The sequence below is a fragment of the Anabrus simplex genome, chromosome 4, assembly GCF_040414725.1.
Source record: "Anabrus simplex isolate iqAnaSimp1 chromosome 4, ASM4041472v1, whole genome shotgun sequence".
Lineage (NCBI taxonomy): Eukaryota > Metazoa > Arthropoda > Insecta > Orthoptera > Tettigoniidae > Anabrus > Anabrus simplex.
In genome coordinates, this window is record NC_090268.1 from 59865074 (window position 1) to 59892408 (window position 27335).

The following is a 27335-nucleotide window of genomic DNA, read 5'->3' on the forward strand; positions in this document are numbered from 1 at the left end:
TCAACCTAGACTTTGGCATCAAGAAATTTTAAACAATATCACAATTATTTTATTCTTTTGTTTATTTTAACATTCTGATGATATTTATTGTAACTTATGTATAAGGTTTTTACTTGTATGTCATTCCACTACCATCCATCCTCATGTTCATCCATATTAATTTAGTTTATGTCTTTTACTTGCAATTTCGGCTTGGATGATGATGGTCCGGGATATGGACCGAAACTAGTACCTGACACTATCATATTGTGATGTTTTGTTAAACGTTGTATGATTTTAAGTATTGAGAAGGTGGAGCAATAAATCTTGTATTCATTTTAAGTTAAGTCTTAACTCAATACAGAACCCAACCATGAAGTTTATTACTTTAAACAGCTATAGCAACTTCATCAACAACATACATGGCAACGGGCCACCATTCTCTTCATGGTGCGACACCTAATTCAGTTTCCTTGAATGTCATGTTCTTTAGAAGTCTTCTCACCTGTATCAGATGGCAATATTCCTGTGATGCAACATTGCTATTGCTGCCATTCTGATAAAAGAATTTCTCTATCAGTGCACGGTTGCTCTTCTTAATAGCCATTACATTTCACACGGAAAAGTTAAACTTTCTTCACTTTCAACAAACTTTCTCTTCACAAAAGGAATAGACATGAGTCATCAAGGAACCGACATAACTCAATTACACTGGAAGAACGTTCTGATGTCAGAGTTACGGAGTATTGCACGTTCTGACTCCTCTTGCCGCCGTAGTTTCTCCTTGTGTCAAGACTCGAAACTAATAATTTTTGTGCCATAATTTGAGAGTTCATTGTTTATTGAGCATATCTACGAAATTTCAGACTCCTGCAATCATTACAGCATGTGCTGTGCCGTGCTGAACACCATCAGTTTAATTGTGGACACCTGGAGGTACTTGCTGAATCTTAATATTTCACCAATGTCATTGATATTTATAAAAAATAGTGTTGTTTTAGTCATCAGTCCATAGACAGGTTTGATGCAGCCCTCCATGCCACCCTATCCTGCACTAACTTTTTCATTTCTGCATAACTGCTGCATCCTATATCTGCTCTAATCTGCTTGTCATATTCAGACCTTGGTCTACCCCTACTGTGCACAAGGCCTGGGTGTCTTAAGATGTGTCCTATCATTCTATCTCTTCTTCTCGTCAAATTTAACCAAATCGTTCTCCTCTCACCAATTTGATTCAGTATCTCTTCATTCATGATTCAATCTATCCATCTCACCTTCAGCGTTTTTCTGTAACACTACATTTTGAAAGCTTCTATTTTCTTTCTTCCTGAGCTAGTTATCGTCCATGTTTCACTTCCAAACAAAATAGTAGCGGACCCAAAACCGAACCGTGTTGGAGACCATAATATACCTTATTCCACCATTCAAAACACACATCTGCCACTGGCACTCATCGCCAGCAGGATAAGAGTTGAAAACTGTAGCGTTTTATTAAAATTAATATTTCAAAAACTTGTACAGACATTTCTGGGGGTTGAGTGTTAAATGCTCTATTAAATATAGTCTCGTTTTTTACATCCATCGAATGTTCGCTATCGTCTGTCAGTTAAAGTTAAAAATTTCATTGTTCCGTATTGAAGAATATCACAATTAAAATGGAAATAATTGATAAGGAGATTCCACCTATTCAATACCAAAGAATAAGAAATGTAGTGAATTACATTCTCATTTAATAATAATTAGAAATGGTACCGGTTTCCACCTTAGTCCAGGTCATCATCAGCCGATTAAGAAATGGAAAACAATGCATAGGATCAGTAGAAGAGGCAATATGAAAAGGAAATGAACGGGGGTAGACACTGTAAAACTTAGAAGTAAAATACAAGTCATTTAAAAGAAAAACAGTGCGCAGTTCTCTTAGCGGCAGCAAGGCACACGTAGCGCTAGGCAAAGTCTCACAATGATTACGAATAGTGGAGAACTGTTCAAAGCCAGTTATTTAAACACTGTCAGGCATAAAGTCACATCACAATTGAACACATACGATCACCGGGAGCTGGCAAGTTGCTACAATGAATCTGCTCATCTTCAACTCCTACACGAATATGGACCTTCATATGTGTTCGATTGTGATGTGACTTTATGCCTGACAGTGTTTAAATAACCGACTTTGAACAGTTCTCTGCTATTTGTAATCATTGTGCGACTTTGCCTAGCGCTACGTATGCCTTGCTGCCGCTAAGAGAATTGCGCACTGTTTTTCTTTTAAATGACTTGTATTTTACTTCTTCTAAGTTTTACAGTGTCTACCCCCGTTCATTTCCTTTTCATATTGCCTCTTCTACTGATCCTATGCATTGTTTTCCATTTCTTAATCGGCTGATGATGACCTGGACTAAGGTGGAAACCGGTACCATTTCTAATTATTATTAAATGAGAATGTAATTCACTACATTTCTTATTTTTTGGTATTGAATAGGTGGAATCTCCTTATCAATTATTTCAATTTTAATCGTCTGTCAAATTAAGGCTGTCTCAATGCTGTTTCCTTTCTTAAAGCCTGATTGAAAGGGGGTCTGTGAGTGAGTTCGTGGTCAGATATTCCATAACTTGTAGATGAACCAGTCATTTAAGTACTTTTGAAAGGGGTAGAAGAATAGACATTGGTCAATAGTCTGATGGAGAATTTCATTAGATGTAATTGTATTTAGCATAAGCTTGATCTTTGTGCTGACTGTTCAAAAAATGAATGTATTGTTTTATGCGTGGCCTCTTATGTCCGCCGTGCCAACCTTCAGCGTGGGCGGGACTAGTACACGTCACAATTTGGCCCGTCCACGCCTTCAAGCCACATGAATCGTGTTCGGGCCTAGGTGCTAGGCCAGCCCCCTCTCTCTTCCACTCGCGGTGACACAGCGTAAGGACTATAGAAACTGTCGCAGAGCGAGAGCCTTCCATATCTGCAGATTTCTACGGGGTTCCAGTGACCGACGTATCTCGAACGTTGGCCCCGCCTGTATAAGGCAAGAGCACTTGCGGAGGAGGGAGTTAGCAAGGAGCTCAGCAGAGAGTTGAGTTGGAGTACAGTTACTTGGTGTAGTGAGTTCGGTGTGTCGACACGGTGAGTCAGTGAAGAGTGCAGTCAGTGTGTTATAGTCTGCGCTTAAGTGTCAGTCTGGGCATCTGTCTGTTGGAGCCGAGGACTCGTTCTTGTTTGCCTGACGCGCGTGTGCGTGTCTCTCTCTTGGGGTCGGCTGCTGTAGAAGGATGTTGGGTGTTGTGGAGTAGCGTGAAGGGAACACTGGGTGCCGACGTGTGTAGACTATGAACAGAGTTCAACGGACTGAGTTGATACCATTCCGAACTGCAAGACTGATGTGTAGGCTGTGGACAGCAGACTGTGATAGTGCTAACAAAGTAACTGTGTGACCGAGAAAAACTTTAGTGTTAGTGATCGTAGTCTGTGTGAATTACTGCAAATGAACAGAGAGAGCGAGCTATGTAATTGTGTGTTATGAGTGAAAGTTGTGTGCTCGGCAATTCTGTGTGTAATTGTGTAGCTTTAGTGCTTAGTTAATAAATCTTAGTAACAGACCACTACCAGGTTCTGGCTTTATTTATCTACCCCATCAACACGTTACAGTATCTTTCAAGGATGATGATAAAGGTTTAGTGAATGGGGAATAAAGTTTAACTGGTTTATTTGATCAGATCTCAACATTTCCTGAAATGGGAGGAGGAAAGCTATTTTCATGTAAATTTGCCCTATGGGTTGTCAGTAATAGCCTGGTACAATACTGTACCACATGTCCTTTATGAGAGCAAATTTTTGCGAAGTTTGGTAATACACTCAAGTTATAATTATTGAATGTGACCCTGTGAGGTTGTCTTTTGAATGAAGTATAACCTGAGAAAAAACTTAGGAAAAGTGTAGGCACTTAATACTTCGTTAAAACTGTTCATAAAATCGGGTTGCATAAAGTTTGCTGTTACGAGGAATAAAGTTAGTTTCTAGTTTCCACACACCACACAGATCTGTTCTGTGGAGTCAGCTTCAACAACTGACCTAGTTTTTCTGTTCATGCGATTTCTCACAATCAAAGCAATGACTACATCCCTGAGTGAGGAATAATCCAATTTGGGAAATGGTAAGCATTCAGCCTGGAGATCATCCTGGTTCTGTGTTGAGGGTGACTCGGGACATTTATACCACCATCCTTTTACTTATCAGGAAATTCTTTTCAAGCAGAACATTGCACTGTTTATTAAGTTTGTGGTTTAATACTATTTCGATTAGTGTGCACAACTGCCATCATGTAAGATTGTCTACTAAACCCCCTTCATTCTCCTCTGTAGAGTCCTTACCAGAATGTTCAGCCACATGCAGTGTCTCGGTGCATATATATTCCTTACACCTTTGCCATCCTCTTCCAGTAGATGTTATACACAGGTGGAAAATGAGATCCTAACACCAGGGAGGAGTTCGTGTTAAATAAACAAAATTTGCAATGTGTGTTTACACATCTGAAAGATTGCACCTATTCATATTTGTGCTTTAGTCGACGAAGAGTGTTGCTAATAGTGCCACTATGACCTTGCAAAGAAAGTTTGCTATAAATACGCGCTGCACACTTTGTGAGCATTAGTCATCGTTCGGTGTAGTCATTTTGAGGTAGGGGTGAGTCAAACATGCCTTTTAAGGAGATGAAGATGGCAGTATCATCAGTTTACAGATTTTGAACAAGGCTGTGTAATAGGGCTACAAGTAGGTGAATGTTCTTTCTGGGATATTGCAGAAAGACTTGGCAGAGATATATCTACAGTGCATTGGTGTTGGCAAAAATTGTTATAGGAAGGCACTCTCAAGAAGACTGGGGTCCAGCAGCGCACGGGGTCAGGCTGATGCAGAGAAGGAAAATCTTAACGAGATGCTGGATAAGGTAATTGCCTTAATACATGAAAAAGTCAAAGTGGAGTGTAGTGAGAGTGACATTGATAATGCTTTTAGAATGGGAAAAATACGGGAAGGAGGCCAATAAAAGTATGTGTGGTGTCAGGCCTAAAAGCTTGACAAATTTTGGAGAACGCGAAACACCTGAAAGGTTAAAAACTTTGGGTTAGGAAAGAACTGGATGCAAAATAAATGAAAAATATGCAAGTACTACGCTTCCATTTATTTCAAGTAAGTCAGGTCTTAAAGCATTTATCACTGGAAACAGGCTTGTGGTGGTTGGCGATTCTTGGTCGAGGAAATGGTCTGCCGAGCAATTGCAGGAGAGCATGCAACAACCAGAGACGTAAGCAATGGGGAAGGTCAGTGTCACAGCTAGCACACGTGAGAACGCTGAAGCAGCAGTTGTAGAGGAAGGAGAAGTGTTATCTGAGCTACAGGCTCGGCGCACTGCAAGGTCAGAGAAAGAACAAACAGCTGTACCAAAAGAAACCGTGGACATCGGTCTAGCGGACTACCAGTGCGAGTCACATGCAAGATCCAGTTGAGGGAGAGAAGAAAGGAGGAGAGAAACTATGGTTAAAGATAAAATTTTAAGTCTAAAGGTCTCATAGTCCAAAAACGGCAAACCTCATGAGGACACTATGGAAAAGGAAATTATTAGTTCACTACAAGGCAGCATTTTAGAAGTAGAGAAATTGAGGGTAACAAGAAGCAAGGCAACCAACCTGACAGAAAATACTATATTGACAGAGGGTAAAAATAAGAAATAACTAGAATTGAGACTAGGATGTGTGAATATAGGGGAGTTCTTGAATAAATTAGGAAATGAAGAGGTGAAACAATGATCAAAATGGACATTGCCTTTGTTGAGGGTTGGATTGCACCAGGATACAAAGTCCATGTGGACGGTTTTAAAATAATGTCTGTGCTTGGGGCTGCTGACACTAGCTTGAAGAGCATGGAATATTTCTAAGGGGGTAGTACGTAAGCATTGGAGTTGGTACAGAGACGGGTATTAGTTCATTGAATTTTTATTCCTTTGAAAATTTGGTTTTATTGTTCATTGGAAATAAATTCATATCACCTTTTATACAAGTTGAGTTGAAGCGTTGTAGCAGGCTGGAATCTCCAGACTCCGGGATGGTTACTGGGCACAGCCTGGACAGGAACCACGCCTGTCTTGGATGTGAAGTTCTCGACGTTCTAGAATTTCTTGAATTTCTGGAGGATCTGGAAGTTCTCAAATTTCGAGATGCACACATTGCGGGGTTTGATCTCACACAAAAATACTGAGAGGTGAGGTGCGACGCGCACACAAGTCCCCCGTATGACATTCAACTTACTTGTAGCACTGTTAAATAAATGAACATTGACCTTTTAAATACTGCATTCATTCATTGCAAGTGGGATATGTCAAATGTTAATGAAATACACTTGAATCTTGATTCAAACACCTCGTTGAATCACAAAGGTTCATAAATTATCACTTGAAAGTAAAACAATTAAACTTAATATCTTAGCACATGTTGCATGCCAGCCAAATTGAAACTTCGGAAAATTATGTGCAATTTACAATTTCCAGTTCATGACGTAAGTCCGCTGGCATTGACATGACAGACTGGAATGTTGTATTAGATCACTAACCTTTATAATCACTGTTCCTAAATGACTGACTTTGTCAATTTTGTAATCAGAACATAATGTTGAGCGCGATATTCACCGTTTGTGTAAGCTCAGGACATGTTAGAATGTTTGTGATAAATTAAGCAAATTTAATGGCACTCGGATGTCCTATACCATCTGTAAGTTATTGTCAAAATTACGTGCACTTGAGACTTGTTCAGCACTGTCTTTAAATAATTATTAAAATTAAACTGCACTTGAAGAGTGTCTGACACTGTCCGTGAAAAATTATGAAGTAGAAATTGTAAGTTTAAATATGGCACTGAAAAATGATATGTTCTCTCGGAACTTTACGAGAGGAAAACACAAATTCAAATAGATAAAGCCTTTATTTTCTGTGGCGAAGTTAAGGCTCTTGGCCCTTTCTTACACTTAACCACACACACATTATTATTATTTCATACAATGACATTGATTAACTTAAAATACTAAGAACTACAAATAACACTAATTTTTAAGACAAAAATATGAATATATACACGCAAAGAAGAAAGAAAGAAAGGAACTGCCTATATAATACAGGTTTGAAAAAAAAATATTTCAATACACAACGAAAGAAATACGAACGTAAAAATACTAGTAAGCTTAATAAAAATATTAAGTGAAATTTAACTAATTGTATCCTTGCAATACTAGATCTAAGTTAAATACTGTAGTTACTACTAGCTATTTTTAGGTTACTTCTACTTCATAAATACAATATGGATGTTTTTAATTTAATTTAAATTATCATATTAACCCAATATTTTATTTTATTTTATTGTACAATAATCCCATATCATTTTCACACACAATCACTCGTTCCTCTCATACAGGTACCGTGCTGGAAGCACTCAGCGAGAAACTGCTGGTAAGAGGTTTTAAATATACTTTTTGATGCAGCATCCTCAATGTCTTTGGGAAGAGCATTCCACCATCCCGAAGCGGTGATAGTAAATGATCGATGGTATGTGGTTGTTCGGTGGACAGGTATTTCTAGGAGGGACACTGAGCAAGTATCATGGAGATGTAAAGAACCAAGGTGACGAAAATTGCTGGAGAGAGTACCTGGTACACAAGAGTATTTGAATGTAGTTTACGTCTGTCATCTAGTCGTAACCAATATAGTAGTTTATAGTAGGGAGAAACTCGAGCGTCATACCGTAAATCCATAGCATATCTAAGGCAAGCATTTTGAGTGCGTTGTAGTTTCAAGCTTAATTCATTTGTTATATCTGCAAAAAATTACATCACAGTAGTCAAAAATGAGAAATAATAATGACTGAACAAGTTGAATTTTTAGTGATCGAGGGAATACATTTCTAAACCGTTTTAAGGGATGCAAGCCACAATAAACCTTTTTGCAGGTATTCTTGACTTGCGCTGACCAGTTTAGAGTTTCCGTTATAATAACTCCATGGTTAGAAACTCCACAATAAGGTATAACAGTATTAAAGTTATGGGAGGAATGCAATTTTGTTTTAAAATGTGAAGATTCTTTGATGTACCAATGATAATGTTTTATGGGGGTTTAATTTAAGGTGGTTTTTAATTGCATAGCCATTAATTTGCTCAAGGTCAGCGTTTACATTACATATTGCTTGTTGTATATTATTAGTTCTAGTGTGGTAATAAATTTGCAGATCATCAGCATAAAGATGGTACTTGCAGTGCTTAATTGGTATGGCATTAATATTTTATGTTCCCACAGGTTGTCACGAAAACACAAGTTCAAATGTGGCACTTGGAAAATTACAACACTCACAAAAAAAAAAAAAAATCCATGTTCCTTCAGTTTTTTACTAAAACATAAGTCCTAATATGGCACTTGAAGAAAAATACTAAGTTCCGCTTTCACTGGTATCGAGCACTAGACGCAAAGTATCGTCCGGACATAGATTCGGTCTGCCGCACTTGCAGAGCTCCACCAGTCACCTGTTGCTAGTTATAAATCTCATTCCGTATTGACGGTTATCACTTTACAAATGATTTTTTTTGTAGAGATGGTGGAGTATTACTGACTCTGAAGCCTGGATCACCCTACTTTTATACCTGGAGCCGACGAAGCATCTTGAAACGTGGATATTATCCTCCTCTATAACTCCTAAAGTACATTTGAGAATTTGGTAGTTTGCATCTGTTATGATGGCCTCTACGTTGGCAGTGTGAAAATAACAATACCTTAACTCCAAATAGACTTTACACAGGGGTCGGAATATTACCATATATGGTCACACCTTGCTGCGTGAAGCCAGCTCGGGGCGGCTACGTCACCGCTGTGCACGTCAGCGAGTTTGGCGGGCTTGCCTATCCTCCACCTCACGCGAAGTTTAACACCCATGCTTCGAACTTGCATTCACGTAGCGGTGTTTCCGGTACGATAACAAAGCAAGAGATAGGAGAGTTCGAATGGGCAGGTATCCTCGTGGAATACTAACCTTGATAAGGGATGATATAAGGAGAAAATTGAGCAAAATAGAGCTTGTAGAAACAGAAATGGAAGAAGTTCTTTTGATAAAAAGGACAAATGGGAAGGGTGAATGGGTGGTTTTGTCTTCAACCCTCCGGAAGGCTCCCCATTTGCAAACAAAGATTTTTTCCTTGAGTTGGGAATGGAAATAAACAGATTAAGGAATATGTATGAAGATGTAGGTATTATGCTTATGGAGGACTTCAATGCGAGGATTGCAGATCGAAAACCAGTATATGGTAAAGAGGTAGAGGCAAATGTAGTTAATAAGAGAACAAGTCAAGATGAGGAGTATAATAGGTAAGGCGATAAATGACTAGAACTATGTGGTATTGAAGAACTGTATATCCTGAATGGGTGGTGGCCAGGAGATGAAGTGGGTAACTTGACATATATACAGTATAACAGAAACGGAGGAAGTGTTACAGACTTAGTATTTTCAAAAGAGGCATTACAACTCATCGAAAGGATACCAGTTAAAGACTGGGCAGAATCCAACCACTTACTAGTAATCATCAAATTAATACGTAGGGAAGAGCATAGTGTGGCTTGTTATCAAGGAAATATTAAAAGTTTAGTGCCAAAATATAGATGGAGGGATGACCTCAGGAAAGATTTTGAATATTATTTTAAAAGGAGAAGCTTCAAAATTATGAAGATAGGGATAAGACTTATGATCAAAAATAACCAATTAGATGCGTCAATTCAGCTTATATAGAAAATACTATATTGACAGCAGGTCAGAAGATGCAAGTGAAGGGAACGGGGCTGCCAAGAAATACTGGGTGGTACAATGAAGAATGCAGAAAGAAAAGGGCGGAAGTAACAAAAGCTTTAAAATTCTACAGGAAGGTAGGGGGTCTTGAAACAAGAATTGCATTCTGTAGCACACGAAAAGAGTATAGGGAACCATTAGTAAACACCAAGTATTCTTGGCAGAAGAAATAAGCTGGAAATATAAACAGATTCCAAAAGAAAGGACAGTACGAAAGTGTGGAATAGAATAAACCAAGTCTGCAGAGATAGGAAAAAGTACAACACAATCATATATAAGTAATGGGGAATGGATCAATCATTTCTGACAGCTATTAGATGGGGAGGTTAATTGGAAACCCAACACAGAAAAGACTGGGATCTCGGAGTAGAGTACTTTCTGCCTTAGACCAGGGGATATCAATTAGTGAAGTAAGAGTTAATAGAGAACAGATGAAAAGGTAAGGCTGGAGCAATTTCAGGTATTAATAATGAATTCTGGAAGGAAGTAGAAACAACTTTATCCTTGAAAGTATAGTAAAAATATTTAATAAGATATTTGAAGGAGCGAGAATACCAAAATCATGACGGGGGAGTTATTTGCCCTATGTACAAGAAATGGGGTGAAAGATCAAATCCAGGAAACTATAGAGGGATAATGTTACTAGATTGTCTAAGTAAGATTCATACAGGGATATTGGTGAAAAGACTAATGAATTGGGCAGAGGAGTGCTCAGTCCTGTCGGGACTCCAATCAGCATTTAGGAAGGGGATGACGACTGGTGACAACATAATGGTTTTTAAAACATTAATGGACAAAATACACAAAGAAGAAAAGAGGCAAATTGTACACCACATCAATCGATCTGGAGAAAACTTTTGATTCGGTGAGTAGACAGGCTGTCATCTATAAGTCGAGCCATCTCAGAATATCAAGAAAGATGATAAAGGCAATTGAAAATACGTAGGAGGAATTTAAATGTTCTATCAAAGTGAAAGGTGGGATAGAAGTAGGAGATTGTTTCAAAACTGGGTCTCAAACGAGATTAAAAATTACCACCAATATTGTTTTTATTATTTATTAATGACATTTTCCATTCCGAAGGCTTTGAGAAATTAGCATTTCCTTGTCTCGAGATCCAAGATATTCCGGGTCTTATCTTCGCTGCTCACATTAACCCCTGTCAAAAAGCAAAACAGTATTAATGGGATACTAAATTACTGTAAAGAGTGGAATCTAAAAATCAATCCAAAGAAAACCCGAGTTACGGTGTGTAAAATGGGAGACAAACTCGCAAAAATTGAACAGTGGTGGATGGATAAGACAAAATTAGAAGTTGATAAAAAAAAATCGAATACCTAGGGATGATCATAAGCAGCAATGGAAGATGGTTAGAACAGAATGTTAACAAAAAGGGAAATGCGAGGGATAATTTGGTGGCTGATGGGAGTATATAAGAAATTTATTTATTCATTTATTTATGTAGCTTGCGGCTAGTACATACAGTAACTCTACATACAAACATTAAAAAAACATAAACAATATAACACTTCAAACAATCAACCAATCTCAAAAACAGATTGCAAACTCAAATCTAAACTGACCAACCATTGTACAACCCCATCAGAAGCACACACAAACTCCTTCAGCTGACTGGAATATGACTTCCTAGGACATTCAAGGGCAATATGACAGATGGTCTGTTTCTTCTCACTACAGTCACTCTCAGGGGAGGAGCGCATATTCCACTTACGCAACAGTGAACCACATTGACCATGATTGGTACGGACTCTGTTGAGAAGAACCCAAATTCTTCTGCGGAGATTAAAACCAGGTGGTGGGTGTTAAAGACTGAAGAGGGTCTGCCATTCATCTGGAGCTAAAAAATAAATCTCTGCATTTTATGCAATAAGGACATGGAAGTTGCTCACTTACTAAAAGTCTGTAAAGAAGCAAGAAATGTAAGAGAGGACTATATAGATGGAAGGGATATAAGTAAAATCGATAGTGAACACGAATTTTAGACCATTGCTAAATGAAGACAGAATGGAAGGTACCAGTAAAAGCAGCTAATTTTTGTAATATCATAAGAGGAGTTTACCGAAGAGATTTCCGTCCATTCTTGACTGTCAAAGGCACATAGCCTCAAGATGTTCTCCGGCTGAAACAACTAAAAGGGTATTTTCAGAAGAAGGACAATGATCAGATAGACTAAAGAAATACTGGAAGAGGAAAAACATATAAGACCGGACAGAAATTGACTACAGTGGTCCAATGTGGCGTTAAAAGCTCGATAGCTGCAGTCGCTTAAGTGCGGCCAGTATCCAGTAATCGGGAGATGGTGGGTTCGAGCCCCACTGTCGGCAGCCCTGAAGATGGTTTTTCGTGGTTTCCTATTTTCACACCAGACAAATGCCGGGGCTGTATCTTAATTAAGGCCACGACCGCTTCCTTCCAATTCCTAGGCCTTTCCTATCCCATCGTCGCTAGAAGACATGTGTCGGTGCGACGTGAAGCAAAAAAAAAAAAAATTGTCATAGGGTAGGCTAGAGTTGAATTAATTGTTGATTGTTAACTAAGTTATGGTGCTGATTCATTAAACTAATAAGTAGAATAACCTTAACCTACCTGTTTGCTAGTTACGTACTTTGGAATTGTGTTTTGTCTACCTTTTTAACACTGCAAATAAATCCATCTATTATTTAAACCTCCCTGTTAAGAAGAGGACAGTGAATGCAAGTGGGTTTTATTTTGAAATGAGCTGAGAATGGGAGTCCATTATAGCTTACAGTTCTTTCAGTGTGCTATGGCTCTGTATGTCTCTCGCTACAGCGGAAGTTAGGCTCCCCGCCATTGTCCATTGTGCCGGTAATGAACAGTGTGTGTTGTGTGTGTTTTGTCTCACTGATCCGTGATTGCACAACTTGGCACTCTCTGCTGCAAGTCAACTGAATCGTGTGCCATGAGCTCACCATTCCTGTGAATCGGTTCACTTGCACACTTGAATGAATCAATACACTGCATCAAATCATAGACTCAGTAGCCAACACTAGCACATGTTCATTCCACCACTGAACCTTCTTTTTGATGAAACGGCGACCAGGTTTCGTCCTGACCACAATGGTTGCTGCACAGGTTTTAAAATTCTTGGTGGCTGTTGCCCAAACTTCAGCAGCATTTTGATCATGTTGTAGATCTAAATCACCGATGGAGGTTTTCAGTTGTGTGCGGTACTGGTCAAATTTTCACCATTTAATTTGTGTTCATCTGTAGTCTTAAGAGTTTTTACGTGTATATCTTGGTGAATCCTGAAGCTTAGGAGGAGCAGATGATGTGGTGTGATGTCTGACGAAATAACTTTTGTGTCAATGACTGACTTTGGATTGTCTTCTTACCAACCATTTGCACCTTCCACTATGAGAAATAAGGTGCGAATAACAGACCCCGTGTTTCCTCTTCACTTGGCTTCCATCTGTTCATTTTGTGTAACCTTCTGTCTGCTACTGAATTCTGTCTTGATATTGTCAAAGTTTACTTCTTGTCATTCCTAATCTCCATTACCTTGGTTATTCCTTTCAGATCAAAAATGTTGAAAGCAAGGTAATAAATCAAAATAAAATAAAATGAAATGTGTGCAAAATTGTGTTCATTTAATTCATTTGTTTCAGGGAAAGAGCGGAATGAAAATTCATGAAGACAGTTGTGGTGGAATTTATGTAACCGGTATCACAACAAAACCAGTCTTGACAGTTGAGGATGCCTTGCACTGTTTAAAAGTGGGTGCATTATCGAGAACTACTGGCAGCACGCAGATGAATTTACAGTCTTCTAGATCACATGCTATATTCACGTTGCACATCAAGCAACAAAGGTTGGTGCAGATTGAGGTAAGTGCTTTAAAGAATAGTAAAATTTTAGTCTTCATTTAAATAGAAAAATCTGTTAAGTTTCAATCTGTAATGGAAAAAATAAGGTTGTATGAGAAACTTGGGCTGATAAGTAAAAAATGAAAAATAAGTGTGAAGAAAACTTCTAAACTTACTTATTAAGTGGTTGTCCTCTCGAAACGGTCTGACCTTCTCAAAGTTAACGGTCCTGTTGTTATGATTGTGTCTATTGTTGGCTCATTGTGTTTGCGAGGATGGGAGGAGTGAAGGGGGGAAGGGGAGGGGGCAGTAAGAACATTGAAGAGCAATGGGTTAAGTGGATCATCCTGCAATACTCCAATAGTCTGATTTAACCTTTCAGACTGCTCAGTACTGTCATTGATTCTCACAAAATTTTCCGACAGGATGTTTGATACGAGTTTTATTGTCCATGGGTCTTTGTAGAGTTTTCTTAGTTTTTCTACTAGCTTCCTGCGTTTAACCATGTCAAAAGCCTTTGAGAAATTTGTGAAGTTTACATACAGCTTTCCTTGTTCTTTACTTATTTCTGCTTGTATTTGTCTTTTATTAGACATTCGGCTGCCATCAATGTGGAGCGACCTACTGTGAATCCAAATTGCTAGTCTTGAAGATGTTCCTATATTTTTGGGCCTGTCCTCAAGGCTAGCAATCTTGAGTATTTTGAAAGCAGCTACTTCAAGTGCTATACCTCCATATGCTCCAGGATTATTTGGATCTCCTTTGCCTTTGTATAGTGTTTTTATTGTGCCACCCCCTTGGTACATTTCCTGTCTCTGAACATTTGTTGAACAGGGCAAGCCATGTCTCTGCCATTACTGAGTATGTCTCTTGTAGACGTTCATTGCGGAGTCCATCCGATCCTGGTGCTTTCCCTCTCCTTAGTGATCTTATGACATTATTCAGTTTATCCTTGGTTAAGTATGGGCATGTTTCTTCTTGTCCATATCACCCACTTGCGAGTACGATAGATCTATCAATGGTTAGCGAGTCATGTTTTCCTGTCCTCCCAGTACTTTTTCATCCTTACAGATCTTGCCTTCCTCTCTTCAGAAGTTGTGTATAGTCGTTTGGGCTTCACCCTGTCCTGAAACCTCTTTATTTTATCTTTGATTATTTTCTTCACAAATGCATCTACAAGCATCTCTTCTGTAATTTGGAACTTGTGTAGGTCCTTCTCAATTTCCTTAACCCTGACAGTAATACGTCTATAAATATCGCTTTAGTTACACCACACATTTCGAAGACGGTCACTCAAAGCCTATTATTTAAAGTTACATTAAAGTTCTCAGATGGAATGAACAAGGAATAGAGGTGGTGGAGGGGATAACTCTCCCCTCCTTAAGAGGAATAGATGGCATTCATTCGCACACCACATCAGAAAAACGTATGGTGTTATTGTCAGGGTTAAACCAGTTTGGCTTGATTTTCTTATTGTGGAAATAGTCGAAGATTCTTTTAGTTATCCTTTTCAGGTCCATTCTTAGGATGTGGCCATAGAAGTCAATTCTTCTTTTCCTTATTGTGTCGGAAATCCTTTGTTTTCCTGTACAGGATTTCAATGCTGATGTGTGAAAGTTCGTTATTATGGAATTTGGGGCCTTTGTGGGTGAGGTTAACTTCCGAAAGTAACCAGGGGAACCCGATGGCGGATAGGGGGGCCCCCTACAGTTTGTAGGGCTGGTTGAAATACCCAATACAACCCATGGACCAAAGGGTAGCCCAATTCCTGGGGGCTTTAAAATACTGGAGCACCCTCTCTCCAGGGGCCATGAATATGGAGGCCCCTTAGCCTGGTTTATGGACGAAGTCCTCAACGGTATCTACGGTGGAGAAGATGACCTTCGGTACGGTGGAGATGGTGGAAGGGGCAAACCTTGCCTGGGGTTACTAGGTGAAAACTGGTCAACGGTCTCAATGGCGGATGAAGAGAAGAATCTCCAACGGCAGAGAGGGTGGATGAGCTACCTCCAAGAATTGAATCTTCGTTAAAGAACATAAAATTCCTCAGGCATCTGTTTCCAGATTGGGTGGCCTTAGGTCAGCATCTGTGTACCCCACGTTAGGAGAGGCTGGAAGAAACCTCCGGGGCTCACAACATTGGTTGTAAACTGGTGACTCAAGTAGTTACCCCAAACTCATGTTTATCGTTTATGGCAAAGTGTAATGCGAAACAAATTACTTCAAGTGCACCATTGTGCACAAGCAAACATTCGTATTCTGGGGAGTCTGCAGCGTTACACAGAAGAGTTGGAGCATCGTGGAACCTCAAACATAATCAAATGCAAATACCTGAATTTCATAGCCACCTTCAATGCTAATTCTCTTCTTAAAACTGGAAAGTTAAAACACCTTACAGACACACTCAAAAATCATCAAATTATTATAACGGCACTTCAGGAGACCAGATATATAGATGAAAACAACTTCGACTCTGAAGGGTTCAGGATATACAGGGCATGTTTCATTCAAATATGTTTCTTCTATAAAATGTGGTCATGTGTCCTTGTGTAATAAAATTTTACTAAAACGATTTTTCCCATCTTTCCATGGAAATAGACATTGCGAATCTTGGCTGATTTTTCCGTAAGGCTTGGAAATGATACTTATCTGCAGCGTCTGCTTGTCTGATAGTTTCTTTTTTCAATGATTTCCGTTTGCTTCCTGTTTATTTGTCTTTTGTTTTCCTGTCTTTGGTGTTGATATTCCTTCAAGGTTTCCTCGCATTTTGATGTTTTAAACCTTAAACTGGCTAGTATCCTTTCTTTTCTAGTAGCACTCTGTGTCAAACCATCGTTTTGCTCTTCTTTGTCTAATCTGAACAGTTGCTTTCGTAATCATTCTACTATGGTCCCATCGGCTTCATCTAACTTATTTTCTGCAACGAGTAACTGTATACCTTCCTGTAGTTCAGACATCTCTTTTAAAGCCCTCTTGTCTAATTTACAACTAATGCCATTTGTATTTATCATTCTTGTTAATTTTAATGGGGCTTATGGAAGAAAGAAAGTAGAACTTGATGAGTTAGCAAAGAGGATGCATCTGGTTGTGCTAGGAGTGATACGGGTAAGGGGAGATGGGGAAGATTATAAAGTGTACTTGATGGGTGTTAGAAAGCGAAGGGCAGAGTATGGGGTAGGGCTGTTTTTCAGGAATACCATTGCACACAACATAGTTTCTGTTAGCACATAAATGAGCGAATGATGTGGGTAGATTTGGCAGTCGGAGGAATTAGGACTAGAATTGTCTCGGTATATTCACCATGTGAGGGTGCAGCTGAGGATGAAGTTGACAAGTTTTATGAAGCATTGAGTGACATCGTGGTCAGGGTCAACAGCAAGGATAGAATAGTGCTAATGGGCAATTGCAATGCGAGAGTTGGAAATAGAACTGAAGGATACGAAAGGGTGATTGATAAATGTGGGGAAGATATGGAAATTTATGGGAATGGGAAGAGTTTGCTGGACTTCTGTGCTAGTATGAGTTTAGCTATTACGAATACATTCTTCAAGCATAAGGCTATTCGTTACACATGGGAGGCTAGAGGTACCAGATCCATAATAGACGGTATCTTAACCAACTTCGAATTCAGGAAATCTTTTCGGAATGTAGAGTTTTCCGGGGATTTTTTGATGGTACAGACCACTATCTGATCTGTAGTGAACTAAGTATCTCTAGGCCTGGCGTAGAGAAAGTGAAATCTGTCTGCAAACGAATAAGGGTAGAAAATCTCCTGGACAAGAAATTAGACAGAAGTACATGGATATGATTAGTGAGAAGTCTCAAACAGTAAACAGTAAGCAGGTTCAGGATATAGAATGAGAATGGCCGGCATGCAGGGATGCTGTAGTAGAAACAGCAAGGGAATGCCTAGGAACAACTGTTTTTAAAGATGGGAAAAGGTGAACGTCTTTGTGGAACGATGAAGTGAGAGCAGCTTGTAAACGTAAAAAGAAGGCTTATCAGAAATGGCTCCAAACAAGGGCCGGAGGAAAATGATGTTGGTGAAATTATGCTTGAGGAAGTAGAAAGGATGGTAAATAAACTCCATTGTCATAAGGCAGCAGGAATACATGAAATTAGACCTGAAATGGTGAAGTACAGTGGGAAGGCAGGGATGAAATGGCTTCATAGAGTAGTAAAATTAGCGTGGAGTGTTGGTAAAGTACCTTCAGATTGGACGAAAGCAGTAATTGCACCTATCTATAAGCAAGGGAACAGGAAGGATTGCAATAACTATCGAGGTATCTCATTGATTAGTATACCAGGCAAAGTATTCACTGGCATCTTGGAAGGGAGGGTGCAATCAGTAGTTGAGAGGAAGTTGGATGAAAACCAGTGTGGTTTCAGACCACAGAGGGGCTGTCAGGATCAGATTTTCAGTATGCGCCAGGTAATTGAAAAATGCTACGAGAGGGGGCGATGACCTTTGATGTTAGGCCCTTTTAAACAACAAGCAACAACAAATGCTACGAGAGGAGTAGGCAGTTATGTTTGTTTCGTAGATCTAGAGAAACCATAATATGACAGGGTACTGAGGGAAAAGATGTTTGCCATACTGTGGGACTGTGGAATTCAGGGTAGATTATTAAAATCAATCAAAGACATTCATGTTCACAGTTGGCCTTCAGTGAGAATTGATGGTAAAATGAGTTCTTGGTACTTACATGTACTTACAGGTGTTGTACAAGGCTGTAATCTTTCAACCTTGCTGTTCTTAGTTTACATGGATCATCTGCTGAAAGGTATAAAATGGCAGATTGTGCTGAAGCCTGCAGTTTAATATCTTGGAACTTGAAGATAGGTGCAATGAGTATAATATGAAAATTAGCCTTTCGAAGACTAAATTGATGTCAGTAGGTAAGAAATTCAACAGAACTGAATGTCAGATTGGTGATACAAAGCTAGAACAGATCGATAATTTCAAGTATTTAGGTTGTTTTCTCAGAGGATGGTAATATAATGAGTTTGAATCGAGGTGTACTAAAGCTAATGCAGTGAGCTCGCAGTTGCGATCAGCAGTACTCTGTAAGAAGGAAGTCGGCTCCCAGATGAAACTATCTTTACATTGGTCTGTTTTCAGACCAACTTTGCTTTACGGGATCAAAAGCTGGGTGGACTCAGGATATCTTATTCATAAGTTAGAAGTAACAGACATGATAGTAGCAAGAGGTACAAATAAGTGGGAACAATGGCAGTAGGGTACTCGGAATGGGGAGATAAAGGCTAAGTTCGGAATGAATTCGATGGATGAAGTTTTACGCATAAACCAGCTTCGGTGGTGGGGTCATGTGAAGCGAACGGAGGATAGGTTACCTAGGAGAATAATGGACTCTTATGGAGGGTAAGAGAAGTAGAGGGAGACCAGGAAGACTATGGTTATACTCAGTTTCTAATGATTTAAAGATACGAGATATAGAACTAAATTAGGCCACAGCACTAGTTCCAAATAGAGGATTGTGGTGACGTTTAGTAAATTCACAGATGCTTGCAGACTGAACGCTGAAAGGCATAACAGTCTTTAATGATAGTTTCTGACCATATATTGTGAATCCTCTTGCAAATACTAAATCTAGAGTACCGCGCTCGTGCTGTTGTGACATATGAAACTGTATGCATCCTTTTTATTTATAAGATTTAGTCCCTCTTCTTCAATGAATGCCAGTACTTACGTTGTTTTCCTTGTTTATTGGGCTTTTGAAATTGCCACCCAAGATTACTTTTTCCTTTAGGAGGGATTACACTGAAAGCATGAGATAGTGTCTATAATGTCTACAGATGTGCAGTCCAGATTAAAGTATGCAGTAATATTATGAAACTTATTTTCATTTCACCAATCAGGAAATCTTCTTCGTGTATTTTTCTGAAAGAAGACAAGCCTTGACGATGGTTTTTCGTTATTTCCCATTTTCACACCAGGTATATGTTGGTGCTGTACCTTAAGGCTATGGCTGCTTTCTTCCCAATACTTGCACTTTCCTATCCCATCGTCGCCATAAGACCTATCTGTTGGTGCTACAAAAAAAAAAAAAATTAAATTGACGCATAGCAATGATTTCTAACCATTGAAACTTTATCCCGTAAAGCTAATGGAGACATACTAGTTGTGGAAAGTAGCACAGCAATGTTTAGGCGACAAAAACAAGAAATGTGAAATATCCCTGTTAATATTACTGTAGTTGCATAGTGAAACTGTTATGGATAGCAAATTTGATAGTCCAAGATATAGTTCTTAACATTGTGCAACTATATAGGACATGAGGCGCATGGGGAGTTCAAGCCATGACATATGCCTATAGAGAGCTAGAAGAAAGGGGAGGCCACTAAGGAGCAGATTGAACTAGATATCATCGGTTCCTTGGAAGGGAGAGAGAAAGCAGAAATGTTCTCAGCCATACCAAAATGAGTGTGCCAACTTTGAAACATGGCTAAGTATTGTTATCTCAAAGGATTTGACGTTTTATACAGCATTGTAAACCTATAATGGCAACACAGGAATTATGTATGAAAAACTACACCATATTTGATACTAATATTTTAGTTACAGTGAAATTACACACTTGCCAAATGGAAAATGTCCAGAAAATCAGATGCTGACCTTGTACTTAGTCACCCGAGGGTGGCGAATCCCCTCAGATAGCCAGGGGCGCTGTCGCTATAACTTATTAACCAACGATTGAATCGGACTGTGCCAGGTATTGTCATCAATAACCAGCGGCTACATGTTGACTATCGCCTGGGATTGTAAGACCCCTATTTAGCGAGTTATGCCAATTTAGGTGGGGGCAAACATAATGAACCTCACTTGTTTTCACTGTGGTGTGGGGTTAGATCTACCTAATCAATACAAATTTGTTTATTAAAGCACTGTATTATTCACACACACACACACGGCGTCAATATACAAAGTGAGTTCAATATATAATGCAACACTTTTTTGTTCTAAAAGCAGGTTGGTTTTATTGAAGATTCAAATACACCATGTTATTCTCCAATCCTTTTGCTACAGTAGCCGATTTTACCATAATCACCGTTCATTGCTTTGGCCTTACGCCACTGTAATACGAGGGCCTGTATGCCTGCATGGTACCACTCGACTGGTCGATGTCTAAGCCAAGGTCGTGCTGCATCGATAACTTCCCAGTCATCCACGTAGTGCTTTTGTGTGGAGTGCATCCTTCATTGGGCCAAACAGATGGAAGTCGGAAGACGTGAGATCCAGGCTATAGGGTGGATGAGGAAGAACAGTCACCTGAAGTTTTGTGAGCTCCTGTTGGGTGCACGGACTTATGTGAGGTTTTGCGTTGTCTTGGAGAAGGAGAAGTTTGTTTGCACTTTTGTGGCTATGAACATGCTGAAGTAGTTTCTTCAGTTTCCTTAGAGTAGCACAATACACTTCAGAGTTGATTGTTTCCCATGAGGGAGGACATCAAACAGAATAACCCCTTCAGATTCCCAGAAGACTGTAGCCATGACTACCAGCTGAGGGTACAGTTTTGAACTTTTTCTTTGTGGGAGAGTTGGTGTGGCGCCATTCCATGGATTGCCTTTTTTTATCTGGTTCGAAGTGATCAAGCCATGCTTCATCGCCTATGACAATGTTTGACAAGAAATTGTTACATTCAGCCTCATGAGCAAGCAATTCCGTACAGGTGTTTCTTCTTTGCTATTTATGGTCTTCCGTTAGGTGTTGAGGAATCCAGCAGGAACAAAGTTTTGAATACTCCAACTGGTGGATAAGTATATCAGGACTACCAACAGACCTCAAGTTCAGCAGCGAAGTGTTTGACTGTGATCCGTCAATCACCTCGAATAAGGATGTCTGCACGTTTCAACTTTGCAGGCGCAACAGCTGTGTGCAGGTAGCTGGCACACGGGAAATTAGACAGGTTTGCTGGACCTTGTTGTGGTGATGAAACATGCCTCGCCCAATGACCCCCGTGCTTTTGTCCACTGCCAGGTCTCTGTAGACATTCTCCAAGAGCGGGAATATTCAAAGATGTCCCAAACAAAATTCTTTAAAAAAAAACCAAAATTGGCCGAGAAATAAAATGTGTTGCAATACACGTAGTATGGGTGGACCATCTCAGTGCTGCATTAGAGTCCTGCTGTGTGCTATCTGACTACTTGTTTGGATCCTTGTGTGGCGTGTGGGGATGAAAGGAAGGGTGAGGGTTGCGTTCGGTTATAAGGTGGTGGAGGGTTGTGTATTTATGGAGGGACAGGGTTTTGGTTTTTTTTGGTGTTATGGAAGTTTTTGGTGTAGGTGTTGGGTATTAAAGCGGGTATGTACAGAAATAATGTGGTGGATTTTTCAGTAATTTCATTGGGGTTTGTGTCAGGGTTTATAAACTGTTTGGTGTGGAAGAAGAAATCTTTGGTGTTCAGCATGGAGCCTTTCTGTAAGGTTTTTTGGAAGGTTAAGTTATTCTTTGTTGTTGAATTTGTGTTTATGTTCAACCATGTGTTGTGCCATGGCTGAGAATCTCAGGTGTTTGATGGCATAAACATGTTCATTGTATCATGTAATGAAATTTCTTCCTGTCTGTTAAATGTAGTTGGCCTTACATTTGTTGCATTCAAATCCGCATATGCCTGATTTCTTTTATTTGTTAGTAGGGATCATGGGTTTAGCGTTATGGAATATGTGGGCACTGTTGTTTGTTCTGAAGGCCATTTTGCTTTGTGTTTCTTTAATGTGTTAGTTATATGGTGAATGTTGCTGTGGTTGTAGGTGAAGGTGGCAAATTTTTTGTTGTTAGAATAGTTAGGTTTGTTTTTGACTTTCAGTATCAAGTTAGTGATGAAATTGTTGCTGAATCCATAGTGAGTTACTAATGTTTTAATAGTGTTTAGTTCTTTTTTTTAAATTATCCTCTGTTAAAGGTAGGTTGAAGGCTCTGAATATCATACTGTACTAAGCTTTTGAGTTTGTGGATGTATGGAGTCTTGTTTTGTTGTTTTGGCAGTTTGAGTGGGCTTCCTGTATTTGTACTCTAGCTTGTTGTTTCTAGTGATAGTTAGGTCCAGATAATTGAGGGAGCAGTTAACCTCTGTTTCTATTGTAAATTTAATGTGGGGGGTCTAGGTTGTCCTCTTTTGGAATCTTTGTGCTTTCCTTCCACGAATTGCGGGCAGGAGCCAGTTAGGCTTATGTCAGATTTACGGCTTTATGATCGCGAGGCTCTTCATATATTATCATTCTCTCACATCAATGTCAAGGGTCGTGTAACCTCAAGCAAAAGTAAGAGTATACCTGAGTGAAAATTAACACGTTGGGTGCCACGTGCCGCCATATGGCGTCATGGTGGTCTTCAAATTTGAGATGGCGTGACGCCATATGGCGGCACAGTTGAGTTTCAGCCGATGCGCCGTAGATAATCAGCTGTGACATCTGTGCGTGTAAAATTGGAACTACGTGAAGGGCGAACTTCAGGGTCTATTCCAGCGATGTATTTTTACTGTATGCCACCATGTGGCGCCACAGTATTCTTCCGAAGCCACTGACTGGCCAGTGGTCATTGTCACAGGTGAAAGCGCGCCAGGCTTTGTTTATTCCACGTTTACGTACGTATTATCACTCAGTTTATATAGTTGTGCAAAAATATTAAAAAATGGAAGACATTGGTAATAATCTTACGAGGGAACACATACATGTGTTACACTCGGATTTGGTTGAAATTTGGTAGGAATATTCGTGGGAGGCAGTGGAATGCCAAGGTGAAAACTGCATGTACCCAGCGCAAGTTTAAACCCAAAATTGAGCAAATAGTCATAAAATTAAAAGTGCCGCGGGAGTATCGGGGTGTGGCGGAGAGGTAGGGAGGAGCGAAGCAGTGGACGTGAACCAACCGGGTTGCGTCGAGCTGCGCCAGTAGCCAGGTAGCGTGTAGTTAGCGCGTTCCCCTTAACTTCCCGATCAGATGTGCAAAACGTAAATATGAAAACAGCACATGAAACAAGTGTACAAAAGGACGATGTTTGAACAACGATGCCAATAAGGTTTCAAAAATTACGAGTAACAAGAACTCGGGCATGCCGAGACGCATATTTTCATTGTTTAGAGTTATCAGAAAACTGTTCACAACAATATGTAATGTAATATAAGTACTTGTTTTGCATTTTACTATGTTTTCATAAATATTGCGTTAATTTGAATTAGGAAATAAATATCCCATATTGGAAATTCGCATTGAACATTCCATGTCAAAAATTCTGTGGCACCATATGGCGTCATGCTATATTTTATCTTTCCTAAAAATTGATGTGACACCATATGGCGTCACGGATGACCATGGTATGGTGAGATAAAATTTACTTAGTACATCATATAAATACATCCCAAGATTATATAAACAGTCTACAACGCGTACAATTGCTTTGGCACCAGCGAAATGCAATTCAAAAACATGCCTGGCACCAGTGGAATAGTGTGCTACAATCGGCTCGGCACTCAACATGTTAATGAACTTCATTGTTTGGAAATTACCAGAAAAATTACCCACACCACCATACAGTTTGCATCTGCCGAGACACTAACTTTGCAAATATCTGTGGATATTTTCATCCGTGCAGGGCTCTAACCATCACCTCCTCAGCCTTGTCCAACCTAGCTCCATAGCTTATGCTATGATACTAGTGACCCTTTACAGGGCCAAATAAACAAATCAGTCTGTGAAAACTATTAAGTATGAAGCCACACCACATCCCAGGCTGTTAAGACTCTTGCATAAATTGCCTTTACGGAAATATTCTTTCTTTCTTTCCAAAATTTTGAAATAATGGTGATGATTAAGTTTCATGAATGCTAGGAATTCTGGATACCTGTGGTTATCCATATAATCAAATTAAATTAAATTTATTTTTCCTTGATTTTTCACTTGTATGCTTGCACTAGTTCATTACTATTTTGTCTTTAGGATCCTGATCCAAAAGATGACTCAAATGGACCTACGAATGAATTTGAGACGTTAACAGCAAAATTTCATTTTGTTGACTTAGCTGGATCTGAGCGTTTAAAGAGGACAGGTGCTACTGGTGAAAGAGCCAGGGAAGGCATCTCAATCAACTGTGGACTGGTAAGTGTACGGAATAAACAGAAGGTGTTTTCTTTCCCTATGAACCTAGATTCTTTTATTGAATTCATTTTTTGTTGTGCATATACATATTGTATATGATCTTCTGTTTCATGTTTACAGTTGGCTCTTGGTAATGTTATTTCGGCATTAGGAGACAAGTCAAGAAAAGTACTGCATGTGCCATATAGAGACTCCAAGCTTACTAGGTTACTGCAAGATTCTCTAGGAGGTAATTTAGATATTAACTATAGTTACGTGCTAAGGCCCAGTTTCTCTAACTCTGTGTTAAATTTTACTTAAACATTAACTAACAATTGTTATTAATTTAACACTTCTGTTTAAAGTGCCCTGTTTCACAAACACCTTTCCAACATATGTTACGAAACAACTGTTAAAGATAAATTAACACGTTTCTGTGAGGTTTCTGAACGTGTTCGGCAGCGAGCGTCTTTTGTTTCTTTATGTAAAGCTCTCCTAGCGGTATGTTTGAATAGTATTTTGTCACACACACAGTTGACATTATTATAGGTTATGGTTAGCAGAGACCGCTAAGACTTTAACATGTGCAGTAAGAGGCAACAAAAGCTATGAATGGTGAATGCGGGGCAAATGTTGTTGTAGATTTTAATTCGCAAGTATGCGAGTTTGCTTGAAAAATGAAAAAATGGCCTGTTACATCACAACATTCAATATATTCTTATGAGAGCAATCTAAGGTTCTTACATCACAGGGAATATGTGATAATTGATATGTCTTCAGTGATTTTCAGGCATTCTTTTACTGCAGGGAAAATAATGTAATGCCTTATTAATGCTGCAGTGGCAGCAGGAATTCTTTGCAGAATTCTACACTCTTATCTTGCACTCATGAACACAGTTGTCTACATGAAGAGTCTGAAGCATAATATCTAAGAACTATAAGCAACTGCTGCTCTGGAGACACTGAAAAGTTTCATTCTGTGGGAAACTCTAACTTATTGTCAATTTCCTCTAGTACCCTGTTCATTACGACTTTGGTAATTAGGTATCTTTGTAGAAAACTTTCTTCTGACAACTCTAAAGTCAGTTTTTCTTAGTCCTTTGCCTTCTTTTAGTCTTCATGCAGCAGTAAAGCTTCAAACAAGTCTTCTACATGCTACCATTTTGAAATTTTAACAGCTGTTAAGAGCTTTAACACAGGGATGCTGCCATGCTAAATTAATACAAGTATTAACAATTTTTTAAGAGCTAACAATTCTTGATGAGATGGCCATTTTATTAAATTATGTGTTAAGTCTCCTTAACAGCAGTGTTAACACTTAACATTCGTTGAAAAAACTGGGCCTAAGTCCTCAGATTTTAACATTCAAAAAAGAGTATAATGAGGTATTCATTGTATTTTAAGTTATAAGGCAGTTCTCACTCATTTTTCATAGATGCAAAGTAAATAAAATTAATCTTTCTTTCTGGCATAGTACTGGAGTGTGGGGAAAGTGTGTAACACTTCCTTGTGTTTAAAAAATGTATTAATGTTTCTTGTGTTCTAATAGCTATGTACTAATAATAGTCTGTTACACCTAATATAAATACCTTAACATCTGTGAGATCTCTAGTGAGAAATGTCTGTAGAGTGCACTTTGTTCCCTGGTATGGGGTAAATCTAGTTTGATACTTTTTCTTTCTCATCCTTGGCATGGATGATATGAAAGTGACTGAGATATGAGTCTTACTAATAACACAATTCCTTATGCAGCCAGTTGTGATGGTGTGAAGGTGTAGCCTGTGGGAGGGGGACCAGTGTCCGTTGGTGTATTCACTTCATGTGTATCAGTATGATATTCACCAGTAACATTTGGCTCAGTGGGGAAAGCAGCGGTAAACAAACTACCTCATACCTCTCTCCTCATTTCCCTAGTATACAGATATGTCCAAAGAACAATGTAAGAATTGGGTCTATGAATATTTTGACCCTGACTGGAAAAAATAAAGAACTTGTCGATATGAAGAGGAAAATCTATCCATATTGGGAATGAGTGAAACAAAATGGAGAAAGGCAGGTAGCAAGATTCTCAGAGATGGCTACACATTAGTATGGAGTGGACGTGAGGAAGAGGCCAGAAATGGTGTAGCTTTCCTGATAACAAGACATGAATGCCATTACTGAAGTATCCTATAAGAATGATAGGATCATTAAATTATCTATGCAGCTGGAGTCCACAAATTACATGGTAGTGCAGGTATATGCACCACAGGTTGGATGTAGTGCTCAAGAAAGAAGAAACAATTCTGTCAAGATCTAGAAGAAATAATTGATGAAGAAAATATCATTGGGGACTTAAATGCACAAGCTGGGACAGGCTTGGTTATGAGGAAGTCATTGGACCACATGGGTTTGGGAATAAAAATGCAGAAGGCGAACAACTGCTTGATTTGTACGGAATAAATGGATTGATCATTAAAAATACCTTCTTCCAAAAACAAGACAGCCACAAGCTAACAAGATATAGCTGGGATGGAAAACTTTAGTCTCTCATTGACTATATCATCACTAAATG

General features: G+C 39.1%; 1 protein-coding gene across 2 annotated transcripts in view; it reads left to right on the forward strand.

The window, feature by feature from the left end:
* Positions 1–27335, forward strand: part of Klp31E (kinesin-like protein 31E) — a 580309-nt gene that overhangs the window by 217882 nt on the left and 335092 nt on the right. For both annotated transcript variants that reach the window (XM_067145074.2, XM_067145075.2), the window contains exons 4-6: positions 13488–13706; positions 24644–24802; positions 24923–25031. In XM_067145074.2, the coding sequence (XP_067001175.2) occupies positions 13488–13706; positions 24644–24802; positions 24923–25031 (487 nt within the window). The remainder of the gene's footprint in view (positions 1–13487; positions 13707–24643; positions 24803–24922; positions 25032–27335) is intronic.